This window comes from Harmonia axyridis, chromosome 1, assembly GCF_914767665.1.
Source record: "Harmonia axyridis chromosome 1, icHarAxyr1.1, whole genome shotgun sequence".
Classification (NCBI taxonomy): domain Eukaryota; kingdom Metazoa; phylum Arthropoda; class Insecta; order Coleoptera; family Coccinellidae; genus Harmonia; species Harmonia axyridis.
The window spans coordinates 19,821,926-19,848,988 of NC_059501.1; the positions used below are offsets into that span (position 1 = coordinate 19,821,926).

Genomic DNA, 27,063 nt, shown 5'->3' on the forward strand with positions numbered 1-27,063 from the left:
TGAATTGCTTTGGCAGCGGAGCAGTACCACACCATCGAAGTATTCTAGCCGTCATTCGTCATTTTTCGCAGTATCGCTTCATTGAAATCTCGGGTACCGGTCCCTCTTCCTGTTCCGTTGAGCGAAGAGATTGTCGTGTAAGCCCCTAATGATACAGAACGTCGAAACGGGTAACCGTACCCGTATCGAGCGCCAAAGTCGCAGATTATATAGATTCCGCATTCGAAAGGCAGATCGGGCCATTCCACGACGTGAACCCGTCATTAGACGCGGCGATTAGAGATGATGACCGTCGCATTAAAATCATTTTTACCCTTCACCGGTTCTTTATCGGAACAGCCGCATTCTAACTGTTCCGATAGAGAGACCAGATTAGACGGCCAGATAAATTTTCAATGAGACGGCGTGCAAGGGTGGAACACGAAATGAATGCGCTGACTGTTGGTGCTCTACGTGGAACGCCAATCAGATCGGATGACGTCGCGTCTCGGTGGATATCAACATATTTTGATATGTACTGTTCCTTTGGAAATTTTATTCTTAATGGACATCGATAACCTGGGTATGTATCGTTTACCATCTCTCTGTTCTGAAGGTTGAAGAATATATAGGAACGATGGGAACTTGTACCTTCACTGGTGTCTTGTGAATGTTTTATTATGGTTTAGCTGCCAGTTGTTGGTCACTACCTTGAGGTCCTTCGTTAGACTTTCATGGGCAATTCGACGACAAAATTGTTTATTCTTTAATTTTGACCATTCCCTTAAATTATTGAAGAAAAACACTGCTGCTGTTAGTGCTTAGTCTTATAATTTTCTTGATGTCCTAGAAATACCAGGTTCTAGAACGTTATTTTGGTATTCTGCCCTTGATCCATCTCACTAAGATGCTCTTAATGCAAGTGTTATGTTTAATGAGATATTTATATATTCAATAAATTTGCCCATTCCTTCAAATGATGTAAGAGAAACACTTGGTCTCCTGCTAGTGATTGGTCTCATGATTTTCTTAATGTCCTGGAAATAGCAGGTTCTAGAACGTTTTTTCGGTATTCTGCCCTTGATCCATCTAACTAAGATGCTCTTATCGCAAGTGTTATGATCAATGAGATATTTATTCATTAAATTCGGCCATTCGTTTAAATGATTGAAGATAAACACTGGGTCTTCTGCTGGTGATTGGTCTCATAATTTTCTTGAAGTCCTAGAAATAGCAGGTTCTAGAACGTTCTTTTGGTATTCGGCCCTTCATTCTTACTAAGATGCTTTTATTGCAAGTGTTATGTTCAATGGGATATTTATTTATTATTTTTTTACCTTTTCCTCAAATGCTTGAATTAAAGGGAAACAATTTGCAACCTCCTTGCGATTAGCCTCATGATTTTCGTCACAGGTTCTAGTTCGTTCTTTTAGTATTCTACCCTTTATCCATCCTATGTAGGATGGTAAATGCTCTTATTGCAAGTGTTTTCATGAAAAGAGAAGTATTTGAATGGCCTATAGTGGCTTTGGCAGGTAGCTGGTGTTAAAGAAAGAATAAAATACACAATAACGTCATAAGTATTGAAGAGGAAATTGATATGTTATTTGGATGAATACCAAAAGGTGTTAATGGAAACTCTCAGCCGGACACTCCCAATGTTGACAAATTTCAAAGTCAATTTACGTCATAAGTAAAGGGTTTTCCAATTAAAGGTTTTATTTTGAATAGCCTGCTGTCTTGGCAGCAGTCCTTTTGAAGCTGTAATCTTTAAACATTTGACAAGTAAAAATTACGCCATTACTAAAAATGGAACGATACTGGCTATTGTTGAATTCACTAAAACGTGCCAAGGTCGTTCTAAAATCTGTACAAGTAGTAAATGGTTGGTTCACAATGGTGAAAGACGAAGCTGCACTCTTCTTCTTTTTTAAAACCTAACATCAAAATGAGGCGACATTATTACCTCACCAAGACTGTTCTTAAAACCAAATACACACTGAAAAAATGGTACGATAATGTTGGAATAAATACATAATAAGTTGATGGACTTATTTACTGCTGAGGCAAATGGTTTGAATATAAAGGACAAAAAGATAACAAATCACTCGAATCGATCAACTGCTGAAAATCGTTGGTCAGAGCAATCAAAATTCTATAAAACCATAATTAAATCTCGATCAAGAACAACCACAACAAGATCATAAACATTAGGTGTGGTAAAAGATCTTCTATAGTAGATAACAGCAACCAATCTAATGTTAAGTTTAATTTTAGTACTTTTTCTTTCACGAACTGTACTTTTAATCAATAAACAAAAATTTCGTTGTGTATAATTATGAATTTTTTTTGTCAAAAAATTTTGCGCCAAATATCCCTTGGACATTGACCAATGGAATATCCCTTGGATATTGAAAACTGGAATATCATTTGGTTTCGACAAATGCCTCATCATTTTATGACAAATTCTCCCAATCTTCCAATTGTCATAAAATAATCTCGTCTATTCATCAATGTCCTAGGGATATTACTACTGAAAATTCTTCAACTTTGCAGTTGTTGGCAAGGGGTTTATGTTTACATATTCCTAATCTGTATGAGGCAATATTTTTGGCTTCTATATAGAAGTGCATGAAGAAAACAAATTCAAGAAAATACCCGAAATAGTATCATTATGTACATCCTCTAGACCTAGAGGGTAGAGAAGACTGAGAATCAGTATAAAATGCTAGAGTGTTCGCATTAGGTGGCAACCCTTTTCAAAGTAGTACACTTAATATTTGATCCAACGATTTTCAAGCAACGAAGGAATTGAAACATTCCATCCGAAATACCTCTCAAAACTTGCTAAAGGCCTCCACACGAGCGCGAAACTTTTTCCTCGAATCCGCTTGTTGACTCTAATCCGGCACAGTCATTCCCTTTGTTCGCTTCAATAAGGCCTTATTGTGTTACTTTGTCGGGAGAAAAATACGTGAATCATTCCCCTCCTGTTCGATTGATTGTCGTTGTCTTGGCACACAAAGAAGTCTCGCGCTTTTGACACGGAGTTGTTCGACCTAAGGAACCGATAATATCCTCTCGGATGTTGGCAAACAACGGCAGACGTCTGATCGCCTGGAAAATTCTAGGATAATGCTCGGTCCTTTATCGAGAAAATTCGAGGGAAGCAGTCACGTGAATTAGGCGCTTTTGCGCGCTCATTCATCTGTCGATTTCTACGCATGCATGAAATCTTGTCTTTCCCCAAATTGGTTTATGGAATTTCCTCAGTTTGCTCTAAATCAGTCCAGAAAAAAAAATTCTATTTTGATTGGTGCATTTTATATCAGCGAGTTCTGGCGAACAATGTGTGAGATATTTAAAAAAAGCTCATCCCAATTTAACGATTTTTTTCTATCCGTTATGAAATAGCAAATAGCTCTCATAATTCTCCAAAGGAGCTCAAGATAACGTAACTTGGGAAGGGAAGGAAATTTTCCTCTTATTTCTGGATTCTACACACCCCAAAACCCAAACAATAACAATTTCAAAAGTTTTAAAAAAACGATGACTTCAATTTGGAGTAAACATGGTTGTCATTTGTATTTTCATTGTTTTTCGTTCATTATTTTGTTGCAAATTTCGCCATTTTTTACAGCAAACTATGCTACCTCTTTTGAGAGCCGGAGGAGATTGATTTTCCATATGGCCAAATTTTGAATTTTGAAACAACATTGAATTCTAATCTCAAATAGATAACTTCAGTATAGGAATATAACGGACCAAAGCAATATTCACAATGAAATACTATTGAATAATACGAGGCGTGTATTTAAAGTAAGGTCTCCATTTATTTTTTTCACATTAAATAACATTAATTTACTAAGTTTTGTACATCGATGTAAAGCTTGAAATCTAAGCTATTTTTCTACGTAATCGCCATTCACTCATTCGTACGACAAACTTTTGTATCCCCTCCTCGAACCACGATCCCGTCGCCTCGCGCAAGAACGAAATGACCGCTTCATGAACTTCTTCATCGGTATTGCAGGTTATTCACCAAAATTGAATGAATAGAGTCTACTGCACACATCCTGGAGTTTTTCGGCCAACTCATTGAGAGTCAACCTGCGATCTTTCAGCACAAGCGCCTCAACTTTTCGCACTGTTTCGTCCGAGTGTTACGGCCTGCCGCTGCGCTCCCCGTCGTGAACGTTTAGTCGGCCAGCAGAAAATTCTCTACACCATTTTCGAACGTTTTTCACGTCCATACATTTCTCATCATACAATTCTTCTAATTGACGATGAATTTCTATAGGTGGAGTTGCTTTTTTTTTTAGTGCAAAAACTCAATGACTGAATGTAACTCGCACCTGGCGGGAGCGACAACCGTCACTTCCATCGCAAATGGCTGCTACGTCAAGACTGAGCGTCCTAATGAGCTCCACCAGGTGTTGATTGGTGGAGGGGGGCCTAACGTATACAATAGTGTTGCCGGATTTCATCTAGCGCTACTTGCGGCGATACAATGGCCTTGGAGACCTTACTTTAAATACACGCCTCGTACCAGAATGAAAGTACGGTTACTCTGGTGGCAGATAACTCACCGAAGTTCGAGGAAATAGTAACAACTTTTTGAGGAATGTAATATAAACATAACGCCAACTTACTAACCAAAGTAACCAAGGAGATATACGGACCATACGCTATGCTTCCACTACTTTCGGTAAACTCGGAAGCAATATTCTGAGGGTAAAGTGCTGATTACTCGACCATTTCTGGCTTTAAAAGAAAGATAACAATGAAATTCATCTAACAAAGTTTGCCTTCCTCATCCCGTATCGATCTCGATTCAATATATGAAATCAACTTGCTTCTGGCATCGCCGAACCTGAAACTAGATTTTAATTTTCAATTCATTTCAACAATCAATACTGTCGACGCCATTCTACTTCACAGGAGAAATTCAATTATGTCTTAATTATTTCTCTTGATCGCTTAATGAAAACTGTCATATTAAAGTTCTCAGCAGGTGATCAAAACAGTTCCTAACAAACAACACATTAGTGGTCATTTACTTTCACTGGAAGTTTGAAACAAAACATCAATTCAGGTTTCAATAATTGGGTGTTCAGTTCTTGACAAGAAGATGAAGCATTCAAGAAAAAAAAATAATTTCAATGAAAGATTGATTCAATCCCTAATGGAAAAATTCAACTGATCAACTGAGAATATTCTTCGTGTTTCGATGCCGAAATAATATTATAATAGCATACCTATAACGTAAGAAGAAAAATCGAACCTTTCAATGAAGCATTACTCATTTCCTCAAGTCGTTTCCAAACAGTGAAGCGGCCGTTTCAGGCGCCTCCTTTTGAAGGGCGGTAATTCGGCCCAGTTTGATGGCAACCTTTTCATATTTCTTCCTTGATTCTTGAACACAACATGAGGTTGTTCCGCTCAGCTGTGTTTGTCAACATTCTCTGCAATAAAAATTTTCCTAACACGTGCGGAAAGTGGTACTTTCCAATTGAAACTGCCGTTGCCCGAACAAGGCGGGGTTCGTTCAAGATGTCAATTGCGTTAAAAACACAGAAACAACATTTTTCTAAATGCGAATGAAATAAATTGAAACTCAAATGTTTGATTCTTTGATCGTATAAATGGATTATTCGATTGACATGAATTTTATTTATCCGCAAGATAATCTTGTGGCACTACATTTTAAATATGATTTCTGGCATATGACCGCCACGGCTGGCTCGGATGTAGTCCAATTTTCTATGATTTTTTCCAACATTTGTGGCCGTATATCGGCAATAACACGGCGAATGTTGTCTTCCAAATGGTCAATGGTTTGTGGCTTATCCGCATAGACCAATGACTTTACATAGCCCCACAGAAAGTAGTCTTGCCATGTTAAATCACAAGATCTTGGAGGCCAATTCACAGGTCCAAAACGTGAAATTAGGCGGACACCAAACGTGTCTTTCAATAAATCGATTGTGGCACGAGCTGTGTGACATGTTGCGCCGTCTTGTTGGAACCACAGCTTCTGGACATCATGGTTGTTCAATTTAGGAATGGAAAAGTTAGTAATTATGGCTCTATACCGATCACCATTTACTGTAACGTTCTGGCCATCATCGTTTTTGAAGAAGTACGGACCAATTATTTCACCATAAAGCGCACCAAACAGTCAGTTTTTCTGGATGTAACGGTGTTTCGACATACACTTGAGGATTAGCTTCACTCCAAATGCGGCAGTTTTGTTTGTTGACGTAGCCATTCAACCAGAAGTGCGCTTCATCGCTAAACAAAATAAAATGGACGTAGTGCGCGATACGTATTCCGCACAGAACCATTATTTTCGAAATAAAATTGCACTATTTGCAAGCGTTGTTCAGGCGTGAGTCTATTCATGATGAATTGCCAAACCAAACTGAGAATAAATCACTTGACAGCTGTTAAATCGGTTGCCATCTTGAACAGTAATGCCAACTTAAAGTTATATACCTCGAAAAAAAACACCCTTTACACATAAATGATAAGCTTAATTCTGCATGTCGTTAATATACTTATCTCATTAGTGACTCTTGACAACTTAAAATACGTGCAGAAAAAGTGTTGAAAGCGCTTGCTTGTTAAAAAAAAGGTCTAATCTTCCCGTCAGTGATTTATTATTCTAATTACAATTGTAATTTGATTCAACATATACCTATTCTGACAAGAGAGATTAATTCAGTATGCTTGGATTCAAAACCAGCAGGATTATACTTATTTATGTTTTTTATATTTCCGATTGAAAAACCTAAATCAATAAATTGAAAATAATATGGTGAAGCTAACTGCATTTTGAGAAAGTTATCGCAGAAAAAATGTTATCTATCTAATTAAATATATATCTTCCCAATCGACTTATCCGTAGAGGCGTCTTCTTTTATATTCAAACTCTCGATAGCATCAAGTTTTTGCCCACAGGAAAGCACTATTCCGTAGACGCCATGTCATTAACCTTCTATAGAGCATCAATTAATGAAAGCTTGTTTTTGTGTATCCAGTGTTTACCTGTGGAATGACATCATGGGCTATATTTATCATCGATGATGAAGAAATTGCAGTTATTCGATATAACCAGTTACGATCTGATACTGAACAACGTTCCATTTCAATGATGCCACCTTTCATCTATGTATGGTACTATGATCGTAAATATTGATTTAATATTTTCGATAAGAACTTTTAGTAGTTGCAATAGTAACTCAACCAATAGTCGGAAAGAAAAGAATCCAGTCATCGTAGTAGCCTTGACATTTTTCGAGGTATATTCTTCGAAAAACCAGTTGATGATTTCCCGATACTTCTTGAAGAAGAAAAACCAAATTCTCACCGAAAAATTCTTCCTTGACAGAACCATTGAAATCGAATAAAACATTATATCAACCAATGTAGAAAACCAAGTCATTCTATATTATTTTCAAAACTTAAACGAACCTTATCTTGCTTTAACCGCATATCACCGGAATATTGTAGTATCATGTGGATTCGAGCAGCCTTGTATTGAAATAAAAAAAAAATTAACATTCGTCTAAAATACGCACCAGAATTGAAAATTCTGGGATTTGTCATTAAAATATTATTTTAACAAGAATTTGCCCCAGAAATATCGGCTAAATTTTAGGTATAAATAACGAAAATGCAAAACCTATTTTTCGAGATACGGGGTGTTTCTTGCAGTTCTATTCTTCTTTTGATGATTACACGAGTTTATCGAATCTTTATGAATCATCGCTATACAGGGTGGCCACTTTTTCAATGGGATTGTATTGGTAACTTTTAAACCATAAGAGTTAGATGGTCGGTCAAATAAAGAAAAAGTTGCATTCATAGAAGCATTGTCAAGCAGTTCAAACAAATCGAGATTATCAGGGCCGGTTATCGAGATATCATAAGAAAAGTAAATTCTGTCATTTTGATTTTTCTTTTTTTCCCACTTTATTTCAAATATTATCAAATAATGTTACGGGAATTTTTTATTCGACAGTAAAATATCCTCAATTTTACGTAATCAGATTTCGTATCCAACGTTTCGTACTCTCTAGACCACCCTCAACCTCATTTTTTTCAATACGGACCTGCATATTTTATGACACTTTTCAAAATAACTTTTAACGCTAAATTCAACGATATATCATACAATGTCATTCAAACTTGATATTCAGGTGATTTTGAACCTAATCCAAATTTCTTTGGGTCGGATCTGTATTACATTTAGGTACCTTTAGTTCAATTAACAACATGCAATACATTTCGATGAGAAAATCAACTTAATCATCTTGAACTAAATGGAACATATCAGAATCAAATCAAGAAACAAGTAATAATTATTTACATATTTCAATTCATAATAATTAAACGAATTATAATTTAATGAAAGAAAAATCGAATGATTATTCGAAAGTAAATGAAAATGAATGAAGTAAGTGTTCGAAATGTCCACCATTTTGTAAAATGCACTTAACGGTTCTGGAACCCATACTTCTTATACATTTGCTTATTTCGTCTTCTTGAATACCTTCCAATATATTCTCAAATTTCTCAATGTTCTCGCGAGAAATCACTATTGTTGGATTTGTCATTTGTTCCGTTGAAACAAAATAACAGAATCGAACTTTATTTTGATGTCATTACGATATAAGTTTTGCAAGGCTTGGTATTCAAATTTAAAATCATTGTATTCGCGTCTCTTGACTATTTTATTAAAAGCAGTCTTTGATAATTTGCATTCACTACACTTCCGACCCAAAAAAAATTTGATAAGGGTCAAAATCACCTGAAAATCAACTTTGAATGACATTGTATGATATATCATTGAATTCAGCGTTAAAAGTTATTTCGAAAAGTGTCATAAAATGTACGAGTCCGTATTGAAAAAAATGAGGTTGAGGGTGGCCCAGAGGGCACGAAACGTTGGATACGAAATCTGATTACGTCAAATTGAGAACAATTTACTGTCAATGAAAAATTCCTGTAACATTTTTTGATAATATTTGAAATAAAGTGGGAAAAAAAGAAAAATCAAAATGACAGAATTTACTTTTCTTATGATATCTTAATAACCGGCCCTGATAATCTCCATTTGTTTGAACTGCTTGATAATACTTCTATGCATGCAACTTTTTCTCCATTTGACCGACCGTCCAACTCTTATGGTTTAAAAGTTACCAATACAATCCCATTGAAAAAGTGGCCACCCTGTAGATCGGGGAAATAAGCACCAAAACAAATAACGAATGTATTCATCACAGCTCACTAACTGGTTTTTCATGATAATTTGGATATTCCTGAAGATTTTAGAGTATCTTTTGATTTTTTGTCGAAATCGGTATCAGATACGACAAACCTACAAGAAACTGAAATGTACTGGATCAAAGTTTATTTTTACAATTTTTGGAACTACCAGTAGTCCACCAAAGAAAGTTCTGAAGGGAAAAAGCGGACACTGTACTAGAAGTAATATCACCCTGTAGTTTTGCAACCGAAATTGACGTTATCACGTCATTTAAACTCTAAATTGAAATATCTATGCCAAATTTCAGTTGTATATCTTGTGAAGTGCAGATGCTATGAGAAATAAACTTGCAAAGTATTAAACTTTAACACCCTGTATCTCGAAAACAAAGCATTCGCGGGGCCATGTTAATAGGGCTTTTTCTTGAAATTATCCGAGGAATCTCTTATTTTCATTTGTATCTTCAATTTAGGAACATCCTGTATGTATACAACCAGAATCTCAACATTTTATGTTTGTAGATATTTCCGTTCAAGAATTATGAATGAAATTACATACAAAAATTTTGACGAAATGATAAATCAATTTGTTTAGAGAAAGAGTATTGAAAAAAAAAATTCTTTCCTTAGAAGTTCAGATGATAAAACTCGAAATTTGTTTGAGAAACCATGCTGAATAGAAACTTCCAACTCCGTTCTCAACAATGGTTAGCAATTAACTTTTGATTGGTAACTTGGAATGTTCCAACAAATTTCTCGAATTTCCCTCCTTCGCAGTTTTCATTAACCGATAAGAACTTTCCTTATCGCTTATATTGAAACATTGAAATTTAATTAGAATTCATTGTTATTGGAGTCCTTACAAAACCTATCGCCTTTTTGTTGCATGTGATTTTTAACAAAGCAATAATAATCGACATGGCCTTGAATGATACATGTAAAAATGTTAATAACGAGTTGAACATTGAAGTAGCGCATTAGGTAATGCGTGTTATTGCTGCTGCTTCATGTGTCCAGTAAATATTTATTTTAATTCGAATGAATTCTTTCGTTGTACTCGGTGGATCACAATTTGACTGACTTAATTTTAGAAGTTATGAGAATTGTGAATGACAAATCATAAACGTTATGTTACAATAATTGTAAAAGAATTGAGAAACAAAAAACAAGAATAGCTTTAACGTCGGGTGCTTCTTCATGCTTGATTATCTAACCGTTTCCTATGAAAATTTTCAAATTCCGCGATATAATTTTTTTTTGTCACAACATATATCCGCTGTTATTTTGGGTTTAATCCTAACATGACATTTTTGTTTTCCTCATCCACGTAAAATATTTAGATTCAGAAAAATATGAAGATATATACTGAAAAAAACCAGTGGCGAGATTCTAAACTGTTCCGAAATCAAAAATCAAGTAGTCAAATTTCGAAAAATTAATATTTTCAAACATTGACTACAGATAATTACGGAATAACAAAAAAAAACTTGCAACGTGTATTGCCATGTACTGAATACAATTTTTTTTCACCTCAAGGTTGTTGCTAAAATAGTTTCGGAGTAATGAATTTTTCAATATTCTACTGTGAATATAACGCTGATATGATTACCATTACAACTTCGCGCTCAACTAAGTCATATTTAATGACCTAGTAGTTAACGCACTGTGCCAACAAATCATCTGTTCCCTTAACCACTTTTCCTTCAAAATTTCCCTCAAATATCTAAGAGAGAGCACCTCATATGGAATCGAATAAAAATTTTACATGAACCTTCACTTTTTTATAAGTAAACGAGCGCTGAAACATGGTTGAACTGAATCTAGGCAACATAAGCATTTGTCTATGCCTAATGGCAATTTCATGAACATCACGCCTCAAAATCAACTTTTCCCTCAAATAGGAAGGAATGGAAGAACTCAAAATTATCTGTACCATTATATTTGTCTAGTGCCAACTTTAGTTCCTTGGTTTTGTGTCACTTATGAAGAATGCTATCCGCCAAATTTGAATTTTCTCGATCAAATATAACTGCTGAGTGGTTATTCTTAAATGCCAAAATTCTACATCTGTTTCGACTTGCCAATATCTAGCCACGTCAGGCAAAAAATCTAATGTGACTATACGGTCTATTAGTGATGACGTCACACACCGCCATTTTTGATTCTCTTGTCAGTGCTCGTAATCCAAGCAAACAAATTGTCATTCAAATTAGTACGTTGTCGTTGAAGAAATTGGCTTATTTTGATGAATAAGATTATTTAAGGAACGATTTTACTATTAATTGATAGACAGAAGGCACGAGATTAATGCCAGTAAGTTCAAACTTGAAGTTCAACTAATAAACACGGCCTTTTACAAAATCTGGGGAATGATACAGAATTCAAACTTACTGGTATTAACCTCGCCCCTTCTGTCTATCAATTAATACTGAAATCGTTCCTCAAATACTCTTATTCATGAAAATAAGCCAATTCCTTCAACGACACCGTACTAATTTGAATGAGAATTTATTTGTTTGGATTCCGAACACTGACAGGAGAACCAAAAATGGCGGTGTGTGACGTCACACTAATAGAGCGTATTAAGGTAGGCTCGAATAAGTCGCCGTTACATAAGACAGGTTCTTTAAGTCTCTCCCACATCTGTCATTAATTCCTAAAAAAAGATCTACCATATCAAGTGGATTCTATAAGGTTCTATAAGTTTCTCCCACATCTGTTAATAATTCCCAAAAAAAGATCTACCATATCAAGTCAACAAATTCACTCGAAAGAAACCAACCAAGAACACCTTACCGAGCCCAAACCGTCAGAACTGTCGATGACTCACGCCTGTCGCCTGTCGAAGATCAATTAAACCATAGAAACCATATCGGTATCGGCCACCTTCGATCATCGCACACGTGCTCATCGGTATGCCTGACGACCGGCCGTGTTGTCATCATCCTTTGCGCTCTTTTCTCTCGATGACTGATGTTTCCGCGGCACGTACTCTGCCTAATTGCAATTGTACGTCCACGCCCGTGCGAGTGAAGTCAGGAACAATGGCCGTTCGTAATTAGATAATAGGGTATAGCGCGACATTTCGGCGAAAATAGAGGCCCCCGCATTAATTAAATGATCAAATTGTCCGTTGTTGGATTTTGCAAGCGGATCCAATCGATCCGGTCTTTTACTGCCGTCCGACCTCATTACTTATGGGCGGGAATTAATAGACTAGGTTATGGTGATATTTATGGTTCGTATAATTGGTATGACACGTTTTTGAGGGTCTGTCAGGCGATTGTTCGCTAGTAAGAGCAAAATTCTTAGTCTTAGCATTGTTTGAATTGATGAAATCATATTAAATAAAATAGAATTGGTTGGTTGGTTGTATTAGGTGTTGTAAAAATACATCCATTATTTTTCCAATAGATGGCTTTAGTTATCTGTATCTCGCGTTCTTTGAGTCCGATCGTGTTCCACCGGATGGCGTTAAAAATATGAGATTTCGTACTACAAAAACTCTCCTGACAGTTTTGTGATTACTTTGCTCAGTTTAGTTTGAGCGCGCGACAAAGATGGACACTAGCAAAGAGAAGATACACTATATTTAGAGTTTTCCTTTGATAAACTGTTTTGATTTCGTCGATTCCGGAAGGCCATTTGTCAAAAATGTCGATGGAATCATGAAAAATGTCGAGTCCGACCGTAATGAGCGCACTGTTCCGATTGGCCAAGAGCTAAAGATTGCACAAAGAACCGTTTGAAACCATTTGGAACAATATTCAAGGCTGGTCTCAAGAATAAGCTCGATTTACATGTACCACAGGAGTTAACGCAAAAAGGCCTCATGGAGCACATGAATCGCAACAAAATCGACCCATTTCTGAAGCGGTTGTTGACTGATGATGAAAAGAAGATCACTTACGACAACGTCAAGCAAAAACGGTCGTGGTCGAAATGCGGTGAGTCGACGGAAATGGTGGAAAAGCTAGGATTGACGGCCAGCAAGGTTTTGCTGTGTGTTTGGTGGGATTAGCAGGGGATTATCTACTATGAGCTGTTTTCTACGGCACAACTATTAATTCAGAACTGTACTGGCAACAATTGGACCGCCTGAAGGAAGCAATCGTCCAGAAGGGGCCAGCTTTGGCCAATAGGACAGGAATCAGGGCAAAGCCAGCCCACACACATCGATAGTGTGGCCAGAAATTCCTGTAGCTTGGTTTGGAGGTTCTTATGAATCCACCTTATATTCCAAACCTAGCACCAAGTGATTATCATCTGTCCTTGTTCATTGCGAACAATTTTACTGGTGAAAACAACAGAGGCTTGTGAAAATTGACTGTCTAATAGAGTAATAGGGACGAATGCTTCTATGAGAGGCATAATGATATTACCTTCAAAATGAAAATAAGTTATCCAACAAAACGGCGCATATTTGACCTGAATCGGATCATTCTAACTATAGTAATTGAAGCCTTGTGTTACATGTAAAAATAATGAATTTCTTTTTATTACACCTTATATTTATACTTGGTCAATGCAAGTTCGTTTTTACGAATAAAGATGATTTTTTTGGGTCTAGAGAATATTGAAAAAATGATGTTGAGTGAATTAAATGCTACTGTTCATTTCCAATATTCTCTGTGCCCCTTCTGATCATTATTATTAGACTAAATGAACTTGCCTTGATGTGTTCTAAATATATATACGAAACGTTCGCTTAGTCCAAATGGGTCCAAATTCTCTTAACTCGGTAATTTGAACTTCAACATGTTCAATCAAGGACGTGAAAATACCGATCTTCAATATAGGGCCACGTAGAAATGGCCACTAAAATATTCAGTAGGTTCTGACAGGTAACGTGTGATAAAGGACTATTAGATTAGGAGCCAATTACGTCATGGATATAAAAGCTGAAATTTATACGTTATTTGGGAAATGTTAACATTTCACTAAAAAAGTCTCGAACCTAACCAGTAAAAAGTGAAAATTCGATCTTATTCGTCTACATATCCACATTCAAGAGTAATACATGTACTCCAACGTTCCTTTAAGTTTTCCAGTTATTCTGTACGAAGATTCGAATCTGCTTGTGAAATAGGCTTGAACTCTGGCAATCACTTTTTCATTATAGCCAGATCTGTTTCCCCGGAGCACATTTCAATCATTGTTGTCGATGAAGCAGAGTCCACATAACACTCATCAATCCATTGCTTTTCTAGCAAAGTATTTTTTCCATAGAAAAACGTACTTTATTAATACACAAAACTCGATCTCATTCCATTTTTTCAAACAACAACAAATGTCACTTAACCTTCAATATCTCCATACTTAACTCTATGTTTTTACTCGTATCTTTGAAGCTAGACATACATAATGTATTATGTGATGAGGAACGAACTGAATTTGGAGAACTTACGATGACGTCAATTTGAAGTAACCAGTTGTATCATTTGCATTTCGTCTACGTTTAGGGATTTACTGCGAATTCGATATTTTCTACAATATAATACTAGTCAATTCAGGAATTGATTTCAAAATGATTCTTCTTCTTTCATTTAGGTCGTAACCTGTTTTTTCACGGCGGGGCAGCTCAATGCCACACCCATTGGCAAGGAATGTCCTAATAGAAGTTCATTGAAAACTCAGGGCATTCAAATAAACATTAAATTCTATCCTCAAAAAGATTGCTATAGTAAAAAAGTAATAACTTATTTCACTATTTCATTTTATTAATTGAAAATATGCATTTTAAACGTGCTCATTAAAATCACTGCATAATTTGTGAGAATTTAAAAAATCGATCAAGAAGCCTATGATTATTTATTAATATTTAATTAGTGCAATTCAACAAAATGCCTAGATGTTTTATTTAATATGCAGTCACGTCAAGTGAAAGCTAAGAGGATTTAAGAAAAAAACATAATAGATGTATCTATTCTCCTCGTGGATTTCTCACAGAACAAGTAAAATATCAGCTTACTCATCTTGATGTGAAAGATATTCACGTAAACATCGTTTTATATCGAATTTCGTGCTGTTGTCGCTTATTCAAATGTTATCCAAGAATCTAGTTACAGGTCCATTTGTTTGTCCTTGGTTTCCCGACCTACAAATTGGTTTCGTCGTTGGCGTTAGTAGGTCATGTACCGACGTGTCAGGGCCGTCTAGAATTATTGGCTGTTGGAATTACACCTTCAGAAGCCATTAGGATTGAGTTATCTCTTGGGATTCACGTGTCAACAGTTACTTCTTGCAGATCCAATGCTGAATTGGACTTTCAATTGACATTTTAATTTCGAAAAACAAAAATACTATGTATGTTTTGCACCCCAACCTAATGTGAATTTAGGGCTGAAAACATTTTTTAATTGGGGAATATTCACTGCTGAGTAAACAATTTTTTGGGCCTTATCCCTCAATAATGTTTCACATATGTTTCAAAAATGCCTAAGAAGTTTTTTTTTGTAACTCCCTTCTCTACTCACTTGTAGTATCATAATATGGACCCAAATCTCAGATTTTTATTTGCGAATAGTATTTCGTATGTCGAAGCATTCAAAATGACACGAAAGTGTTATTCAATATAAAATGATCAGATCTTACAAATCTCCCCTCATGATTTTTTTGAGGAAACAGTTCCGCGTGTACCATTACGTTAAAAATCTCAGTTCTCATAATATTTAGTGCCAAAGTAACTATTAGCTTTGCACTAGTGCCCTAATTTTTCGTTATCAAAACTGATAACATGCAACATTCCAGATTGAACAAAAAGATAAGAAAAATATCATTCTAACTGAACTATACTCACTATGTATCTTCCACTACATGCTGTTCTTATCTAAATAACAATCAGATCTATTAATATACACCAAAATGAAAATAGAAATTCACAAGCATTTTTTGTGGAATTGAAACAATGAAACACTTATTTGCCATCGTTTTTTATGAATGTATTCTTCAAGTAACTGGATGATTGCCCGAATGACAGTTTTAACAGCTTAATAATTAAAATAAATAGTAATAGCGAAAAAATTCGAAGAAAATACTCAAATCATTCGAAACTAATTTGCCCAAAAAAACTTGTTTTCTCCAGAAAAATCACACAATTGTATAAAAATGTATGAAAATTTTTCTCTACTTTCATAGAAATTATTCCAATTAAATATTTCAAACCTAACAATTGGACTGGTAACAATTGAATAACATTTAATAATACAAATATTACATTATTGGAGTTAATTTATGAAGTTTCGCTCTCTGCTCTCTATTTGAATATCCATTGATGTAGAACCATCAAGTGCATAACTATATCAATTTTGTTTGCGATTGAACAAGCCCTTTCAATCGAATTCCCTATTACTTCCCATAATATAATATGTATTCACTATCCAACTCGTAGCGTGTTCCTCTATCGCGCAAACCGCCAAATGTACATGCATACATGTTAAATGCAAAGTGGTCCAACGAACACTCGATTTTCCACATTTTCATCCCCGTAACTTGCTACCCTCTGATGAGGATGAATACAACCCTTGATTTTGAATAGGGATGAGGGGTGTTATTTCATCATCGATGGATATTTTGAAGCTAAATTTCAAGGTCTCATTGTATTTGATACGATTTTCAAAATTAGTTATCGCAATACCCCTCATCCCTATTCAAAATTAAGGGATTGAGCTCACCCCCGTTAGGGGGTTGTAGTTACAGGGATGCGAAGAGCGGAAAAGTTGTTCCCCCTCGAATCAGAAATTGACGGGTCCCAACGATTTTCCACATTTTTATTTTAAAGTTGGAAAATCGAGATGTTAAATATTCGTTGGACCACCCTGTATATACATACATACATATCCAATTCTGTCCGTGACGTCGCCTGCTTGCTAAATCGACTATACCTACCCTGAAATCCCCTGAATGAGCTTTATATTGTATTGTACATATATGTTATTGTTCTAGCGAGTATTTGAAGTTAACTTCAATGCAAATATTGACTTTATTTCTATTCTGCTTTAATTTTACAGGCAATGAAAAGTCGAAAAGAAGACGACGGAAGTACTGATAGACTTAGCGTTTCCACACCACCCGACAGCATTGGTGAGCGTAGCTACAGCAGCAGTCAAGGTAAGCTTCCATTTCTCTTATCTCCTACCAGATATATTTGTAGCAGCAAAACTGCTTTCACACCAAGGTGAGAATGCAGTCAGTTATTTTGCGTCTACTGGTTTTATCCTCTGGTAAATTGTACGGGTATAACATCGTAAATTGTAGGGAAATGTTTATGAAGGGCATCCCAAGAAAAGGTTTCATTTTTATTTAAAAGAAAAAAACTAGTATATCAACTTTGTCCATCATCAATATTTTCCAAGGCCATAAAAATCAATACTCATAACTCAGTAGCGCAATATATTCAACGTATCAGTTGAATCAGCCACATTTTCGAAGATGGGCTACAGATGCAATATTCTCAGTAAACACCTCAGTAGAAAATCTCCTACTTCTAAATTATCACGCTGATGTCAGCTCAAAACTTTAGTAGATAAGTTCAACCATCAAGAACTTTGGCTGCTTAGTTGGATGTGGTGCATTTTTGAACTAATTCTAGAAGAGTTTAATCGCAAATAATTACATTCAAGTTGATCCCAACAAAGCTTTTTTTCTCGTCAGAAGAAGGCAGACCTAATTAGTTCAGGCTTGTTCGCAAAATGGGCAAATAATGAATTTTGACAGAGTGAGCATCACGAACCGGCCATATATGTCATAACAGATTAAGTTGGCTGAAGGGCGCTTCAAATTCAGCTCTCTCTTTAAATTAAGAGATCTGAATTATGGATGAAAGCAAATTGTGAGATTTGCTTTTACGTGAACCATAAATATCTTCAAGCTCAATTATATAATGTATATAGGAGATATATAATATAATAATAATAATAATGTCTTTATTTTCACAAAAAAGTTACAATAATTCTTATCTTATCTTATTTTAGTTATTAGCTAATTTGCTTTATTGTGAAAAAAGGCGGAGTCCAGTTATGCTCATGCATATTCTGCTCTACTCAACCCTTACAGAAAAAAAATAATAAACAAGAAAACAAAAAAATAATTTTGATTTGTTTTTTCACACTTTTTTCATAGGCGTTCTGCGTTCACTAATGGAGTCAGTTAGACAATGTGCAAGAAAAATAGAAGAACTAGGGCTCGTTCTGTTCTTTCAAGTATAATTCAAACATTTTATTTTTAAACGCTTTTATGTTCAAAGTCTTGAAGGTGTATGGAATAGGATTATAGACTTTTGCGATGTTATAGGTGAAACTTCTTTCGAAAAAGGTCGTTCTATGAATAGGTGGTGTTATTAGACCTCTATTTCTTATATTTATATTATGAACATGACTTCTATATATTATTTTTCTATGAAGATAGTTCGGAGTTTTATTCAACACAATGTTATGATAGAAGCAGGCTGAGTGTAATTTTCGGCGGAAATTCATGTTCAACCAACCTATTTCTTTGAGTTTATGAGAGATTCTATCGAATTTTCTTATGCCGAATATAAATCTGAGACATGAATTCTGGACACGCTGAATTCTCGCCCTGGCTATCGCAGTTAAGCATTCCCCATAAATCACGTCACCAAAGTTAAAAGTTGACAGTACAAGGGAGTCACATAAAATTTTTTTTTGTTTCTCTGGGATATAGTGCCGATTACAATATAGCAGCCTTAATTTGTAATATGCCCGACGAATACAGTTCGAGACATGATCATCAAATCTTAGATTATTATCAAAAATCACTCCTAGATTACGTTTGCCGTCTTCAACCTTCAAACTTTTATCACCGATTTTTATATTCACCAATTTTTCAGTTTGTTCTCTACAATTTTTAGGACCGAAAAGTAGTGCCGTACATTTTTCTGCATTGATGTGAAGGTGATGTTGAGCTGAAAAATTCATAAGCTTTTCAAGTTCGAGATTCAACGTGTTACAAGCTTCAACGACATCAGTGTTGTCAAAGGATATACATACTTGAGTATCGTCTGCGTAATAGTGAGCTTTGCATTTATTAAAAGAGCAATCTTGCTCAGAGGTGTACACTATGTAAAGAGTTGCTCCCAGAATTGATCCCTGTGCAACACCCCTAGTCACAGGTAGTTCCTCGGATAGAACACCGTCTATCATGACTCTTTGAGTCCTCCCATCAAAATAACTCCTGAAAAAGGCAACCGCGCCTTCATCCAAACCTATGTAGTGGAGAGCTGCCAACAATATAGACCGATCAAGGGTATCAAAGGCTCTACTATAGTCTAAGAGAACAAGCAATGTGGCTTTACCATTATCTGTGGCACGAAAGATGTCATCCGTGATATCTGCTAGAGTGGTAGAACAGTTGTGATATTTTCTAAAACCAGATTGTGTTTCAGGAAGGATATTGTTAGCTTCTATATGATTAATTAGTTGTTCGTTAATTATTTTTTCAAGAATCTTCGATAAGCATGGGAGGATGCTTATAGGTCTGAGGTCCCTGTATTCTTTAGGAGATGTTTTTTTTGGTTTTGGGATTACAAGTGCCTTTTTCCATGTAGTTGGATAAACTGAGTTGGAAATACAGTAATTTATGAGATGAGTTAAAAATGGAAGAATAAACGGGGTACAAAGATGTAGTACGTGTATATTGATGCCATCTATTCCACAGGCTTTAGATTTCAACTGAGAGATTATTTTGAGCACATCCATTTCTGATACAGTAGTGAACTTGAGGAGAGAGGTTAACGATCTTTTCCGGTTTTGCGAGTAGAATTTTATAGTGTCTTCCGGATCAACTACGGGTTGTGGGATTAGTGAAATGAAGGAACGATTGATTTCATCAGGATTTCTCAAGTTTTCAGGTATTTGGGTGATGCCATCTTTGAAATCACCGCAGTAATATTTAAGTTCTTGCCAAAGATTATTATTTGTTGAAAATTTTTCTTGTAGAAACAGTTTTTTTTCATGTTCAATTTTCGAAGAAACTAAGTTCCTTAATGATTTATAGTGGGCTCGGTTCTCATCAGTGCGATTTTTCTTATATTTACTTAAGGCTTTGCCACGCAGTTTCATTAGGTGTCCAACATTGTCAAGCCAGGGTTGTCTTTTAGACTTCGACAATCTAATCTTTTTCATTGGTGCATGTAGATCAAGCAGCGCGTTTATATTTGAGTTGATAAAGTCAACTTTCCCGTCAGCATTGTCTATGTCGAGAATATTCCGCCAAGGAATGGAGCGCAAGTCCTGATCGAACTGCTGTATATCAATATTCTTGTAGTTTCTGTATTCTTTGAATTCTGTTTTTTTTCTTAGAGAAGGTATTTGAATTTCACAAAAAATGAATTCGTGATCTGAAAACATTGAGGCTAGGGTGTCACACTTGACCACTTCCATATTATCAGACATAATGATCAGATCAATTAGGGATTCGCTTTGTAATGTTACTCTAGTAGGATGGGTAAAAACTTGGGCCAGGCCCATGGAACTGAGCAGAAGGTTGAACTCTCTCACCTCCTTAGAGGAGTAATTCAGGTAGTTTAAATTGAAATCACCAACGCAGCATGTATTGTCAGAAAGAGGTGCTAATGAGGATAAAATATCATCAAAATCTGTCAAAAAGCTAGATTGACTGTATTGCGGTGGTTTGTAAATACATCCTAGAACAATATCCATCTTACTTAGACGCATTCGAATCCAGACTTGTTCAAAACTAGAGTTATTTGTATACTCATTTTCAATGCGTGTGATATTAAAACCTACCTTGATGAATAATCCCACGCCTCCACCTCTACCATTTTTACTTTGATAGATACCCCTATATCCGTCAATTATGATGTTTTCGTAGTTAATTGTTTTATTGAGCCATGTTTCCGATACACCTACAACATCGAAATTATTCGAGGTAATGAATTGTTTGAACTCTTCAAGACTTGGAATTAGAGATCTTATATTTATATGACCAATTTTTAAACTACTTGCTTTCATAACATAGAACAGAAAAAAAATGTAAAAAAAAACCTACATTAAATATATTTGAATGTTAGTGATCAGATCTCCAGCGATTAATGTGTATGGAGTTGAAATATTATTACAAAAACAATATAAGAAACATAGTGAACGCAGATGCAAACTTACTATAAAGTTTCACGACTCTCTCAACTAATGTTTTGAAAAATAACAGTGTCCCAAAACACATGATTCCACTCCGCTGTTAGTTAATTAATAGACTCAAGTGATTTTCATCTTGAATATGAATTTTCTTGTTATTATGCAAAGCGAAGACTTTACCTCTCTTCGTCCAGGAATTATTTCCGAAAGCCTGTCGCACCTTTTGGAATAGTTGTATTTCATCCCTTCGTAGCACCTCAGATATCAACTGATTGGATCCCTTTAGTCGACTCTTACTGAAGAAAATTTCATCACGACGCCACTGGGTAACGAACTCGACAATCACAGGTGACGGCTTGTTATCCTTCTGTTTGTTATCATTTTTTCTCAGGCGATAACAGGTGACTAATTCTGTTGGTTGGATGTTGAGATTCATTTTCTTGTTGAAAATATTCAATAATTCCTTCGTCATATCGCTGGAATTATCCTTCTCGGGAACACCCCTCAGTAAAAGCTTTTTATTGTTGCTACTGTTTTGAATTTTATCAACTTGTTGTTCATTTTTTTGAATTCTGGATTGAATCGATAAAAGTTCTTCTTTTAGGTTTTTGATGTCTTCCTTGATTTCGATCTCGAATTGTTTGAGTTTTTTTTCTAAGCTTGCAGGAATTCCCTGATCGAAGGTGGAAGAATTCTGTTCTATATAATCTTTACGTAGTTTATCCAATCCCTCTTGAAATTTAATTTCCATTTTAGACATCTTTTCTTGGATAATCGTATTCGAAGTATCCTGGGTGTCAGGGTTTCGTCTTGTACCACCCATTTAGGATGAGATTCTTAGTCAGTTTGAATATTTCTAATAATATTTGAAAAATAAGCGGAGCAGTGGCGATACGTGTTCACGCTGCGAACGCCATGAATCGAATGAGATATCTCCTAGGGGTCTGTTGAAATAAAATGCTATGGGTCCTTTTCTTTAGCATTTTGTATCAAAATTTCAAAGTTTCATACTACTTCATTATATCAGATTATTTAGTTTTAGTCTAAGTTAGTAAAGCACTAAGGCCTGGCACACATGAGCTGTAGAATAATCGGGTGTAATGAGGGTAGCCCAATCACGTGATCTAAAATGGTTCAATAATTCAACGATCAATTGGTTCTATATGTTCAACCAAACAATGTTTTAATTGTTTGAACAATTCTATAGAACCAATTGATCGTTGAATCATTGAATCATTTTAGATTGTTTGAAATTGAAAACATCTTCATACCCTCCCTCGTGGACGAATCTTTCTTCATAAAGGGTACTGAAACGTTAGAGAAGCTTTAGAGTACATGTATCTCTTTGAAGGGTACTATGTTGACGAATAAAGTCCAATTTTCAAGAAGAAATGTGTTTTAATGGTTAGGTTGGGCTTTGGACTATGTTGACAAATAAAGTCGAATTTTCAAGAAAAAATTTGTCTTGATAGTTAGTTCAGGGAGGTTAAGGTTATGTCACTTTTAGCTCTTCCATGATATAATCAATTTGTCATTAAATTTGCTACAATACCGAGCAATTAGAAAGTTGCGTTCTTATTAATAAATCCTTCAGAAAGGAAACTGAAGATTTTAACAAAAAAGAGTTACATCAACAGATGCTGTCAAAATACTACCTACATATATCACTGAATCCACCATAGGCTTGGTTCGGGTGTAAAATGAAAGAGCTGGTATAAATAAATACCTTGAAATCCTTTATAAAATAAAAGCAAAAATTGCGCGAAATCCAATTAGACAACCACTAGACAGTCCACCAAAGATGGAATGCGGACAATCGACATCTTGTAGGGTAAAACTCGCTTTCGTTGGGAAGAATCTTAACATCCCTGACCTTCCAAAACGATTAGAATCCGCAGACTAAAGCGTACCACCGCTGACGAGACTCCCTCGTACGACAAGTACGCACGGAATTCGCATCAACAATTACACAGATCAAACAATGGCCAACCGCGTTCACGGCCACCCTAACCTATCACCTCCAATCCACCTTTCTCCGGTAGATCACCATGCCAGATAGAACAAGAGCGGTCCGGCTCCAGTGCAGCCCGTTCGTAGGTGGGACTCCTCGTGCACAATTTAATCTACTACTCGATTTGGTAGCAGGCAGTTGTCAGCGAGCGCGCATTCGACTACACATCGGGCGCACGTTGCGTCGCAGTTCGGCAAATCGTCTTATCATCGCAAAATAAACACCGTACTGTTATCTGGGCAGATAAAGGGCCAGCGCGTCGCCTAATCAATGGGGCCCTCGAGCTGTGAAGTGCGGTGACGTCGCGAGGTGTGAATAAGTGCGAAAAATGAGCACTTTACCGAGGGTGCAAGTGAAGACGCCCGGTGGCAGGGTAAGCGTCGTGACGCGGACCTTGCCGAGAGGTAAGGCCGGCAAGGTCAGGGGTGCACAGGTGGTGGTTGCGTCGAGGAGGCCGGTGGAGAGGAACAACAACGTGCCAACTGTGAAAACTCTGAATTACTCAGGTTAGAAGCCGTGACCTATGATTTTTCGAGGTTATATCATTTCGTTATTGTTGCAATTGACACGACAAGGTGAATCATTTCGTTGGTTGTTTGTTTGTTTGGAACTTTAGCGAGTGGGCTTGGAATGTTGGTTTATCTGGGTGTTTTTACGTTTGTACTCTTCTATTTGTGCTGAATATGCTATATTTGAAATGATGAATGACCATTTCTAAACATTTTGCTCAAATGGATTTTATGCAATCTCCGATTTCACATAAAATATCAGTTCCAAAATCCATCTTGTAATAAATTTCAAAAAATTCCGAAACTTCTTCATCTTGGACTTCTTGCGGAAAAAATATTATATGCAATTAAATAAAATGAACAAGTACATATATTTTTTTCATTTCTTGAGTTTTATTTTCATGAAGAGTATTTATTGGTCTAGTCTAGTCTAAGCGTAACAATGCAGTATATATAGCAATTATTTTTTTGAATTTCATATAAGCAGCCAGCCTAATGATCTCCTTGAAAATTAAGGCGATTTGGTTGACTTTAAGTTTGTTATTTAAAGTTCACAGTGTACTTATCATTTACACTATAGGACATATTTCAGAGGAGATTTTTTTTTCTTCGGATGATTCTATTATGATTGATAATAATAAACCAGAACGGAAAAGAGTCCTTAAGTGTACTTATCATTTACACTTTCGGACATTTTTTCCGTTTTGGTTTATTATTATCAATCATAATAGAATCGTTCGAGGAAAAAAAGTTAATCTCAACTGAAATTTTCATGATTCACCTTCTGGAATATGTAGATTCCAAAAAGCGGATAAAAAATGTTTCCGACCGTCGTACGCTATACATGCAACTAAAAAAGTTTTTTGCATGAAATTTTGTACAAAATCATTGTCTTTGGTCTCCCTTGCTCAAGAATAATATCCATGATTTTTTTTTAAATCAAGTGAACAAAATTTCGGTCATTAGCATAATTTCAAATTCTTTTGTACGCACATTTTAACATAAAAATTCAGATAGAGTTTATCTGAATTTTAGTAGCATAATATTTAAAGTGAAAGTTCATAGGAGATATTTTCATAGAAATTACATCCAATTTATACAAATCTGACAAATTTGACTACTTATAAACAAGATTACCAATGTAAATTCAACTATCCCGTTAATTCTTTTTCTTTCAATTGATAATTACAAATGAATTATTCAAACTTATGTTCACCTTCGCTTTCTTTTAGAATAATTAATTGTATTGTTCCAACTTTAACCTGAGAGTGATTTAAGGTCAATCAAGCCAGCTGCCAAAATTCCATAAAAAGGAAATTATTGAGAAACATTACATTTTATAATTTAATGTGGTTTCCTTGTTCAGGCATTGCGTTAGAAGAATTAATGACGAATAGAAACTAGTTTTTGAGCAAATTTCCCATAGTTTCCATTTATAATTCAAGATGAGAAGCAATGATTAAATATTTTTCTACTTCTCAGAACCTAAGTTCTGTGTTTTCCAAGAAAATATTCTTTAGAAATAGTATCTAAATTAAAATTAATATTCTATGAACTGGAAGTTTATTGGCTGAATTGATGACAATCAAAATTGTCTGATTATTTTTGAGCGATCGTTCCCCGGACAGATGACTATCATTTTGTCTCGATACCTGTATTTTTTAAAATTTTCATCTGGTTTCATTTTGGAAGGCCACTATCTGGGCAGATGTAACTTTTGAAACTATTATTTTTCGACATTTGACAAGTAAAAACTATGCCATTACTGAACTGGAACTATACAGTCTTCAACAACGCATTGAAATTGTTAAAATTTACTATAAAAATGTTGAAAACTTTGAAGTACCTAATAGTTCGCAAGCCTAAAGCACTTTTGAGTTCCTCCTGCTAGAGGATTGAAATTTTAATGACGGCATTAAATTTTAATTAACGTCCCTGCAACTGGTGGTAGACTTTTTTTTTGGGGCCACGTAAGAGATAAGGTCTATGCCAATCGATTCAAGAGCCCGAAGTTGAAATTCGTGAAGTTTTCGAGGACAAAGAAGACAAATGTTCAAATTGGTCATGGAAAACTTCATGAAAAGGATTTGGTACTGAACAGTAGCGCTGGCGGCCATTTGGCTGATTAATGGCAATGAAATAAAAAATCCATTGATTTCTCTTGAAATATAATCTTTTTAATATCGAAATGAAATCATAAAGGAAAACCCTATACCTGTAAGTGTTGTGTAGTCTCCAATAGGCACATTTATGAACGATCGCTAATGAGCCTCCAGACCAAGTCATGAAGTCACCGCTTTCTTTGAATTTTTTTTAATCGTTTTTAATCGTTCAAAGGAAATATTCTTTTCTGTAGAATCGATAGTTTACATTTTGGGAACAATTAAAATATTAAATACAAAAAATCCATCTTTATCGTCCATGGTTCAATCTGTTCATCTGTACATGCTTGAAATTTGTTGAAAAAATTAATAACTCTTCTTGATTTAACTCGCTATCTTAAAATTTCTAATATTTTAATAGCTTCAGATTTAAGAAACAAATTGCATATACATATAAAATCATGAATGAGAGCTTGTGCCTATAATCATTCATGAAAATTAAGTTATTTTCAGAAAAAAAAAATAAATATGGATAAAGAAACTCATCATCATAGCGGTTTTCATTCAGTCTTGTGTTTTTCACTATCTAAATCATTTTTGACAACCAATGTAATGTAATCAAGTAAAAACTGAATATGGCTACTAATGAACTCTCATAATTCCGGGTGCACGAACCCAAAAAAAAAAAATAATTACATCATTCGTTAGAGAGACCAACAACCAATTCATTGAGTACAACATAGATATCCGGTACCCATCTGTAATTTGGACATTATCCAATACAATTTTTCCGGTCTACAGAACCGCCTAACATCCATTCCTGAGGCCACAAAAACTTGTTAATCGGCTCGTTAGACTATGAAATCGCGGATGGACAAATATTATTCCATCTGTCGGCACGCATTGGAAACGTACAAATTATGTTTCTTTTGTAATGAACTAGAATTCGCTTAGTTAGTATCAATCTCCAACATTCGGTTTTGTATTAGGCATAATTTAATTTCGGGTCTATCTAAAGAAGAAATGGAGTTCCACAAGGTAGCACCTTTGGGTCACTATTATTCATATCTCATCAT

The 27,063-nt window shown here is 35.5% G+C and overlaps 1 protein-coding gene across 14 annotated transcripts in view; it reads left to right on the top strand.

Annotated features, from left to right (window-relative positions):
- Nucleotides 1-27,063, top strand: part of LOC123682733 (protein lap4) — a 144,748-nt gene that overhangs the window by 93,255 nt on the left and 24,430 nt on the right. For all 14 annotated transcript variants that reach the window (XM_045621505.1, XM_045621512.1, XM_045621534.1 and 11 more), the window contains one exon: nt 17,262-17,361. In XM_045621505.1, the coding sequence (XP_045477461.1) occupies nt 17,262-17,361 (100 nt within the window). The remainder of the gene's footprint in view (nt 1-17,261; nt 17,362-27,063) is intronic.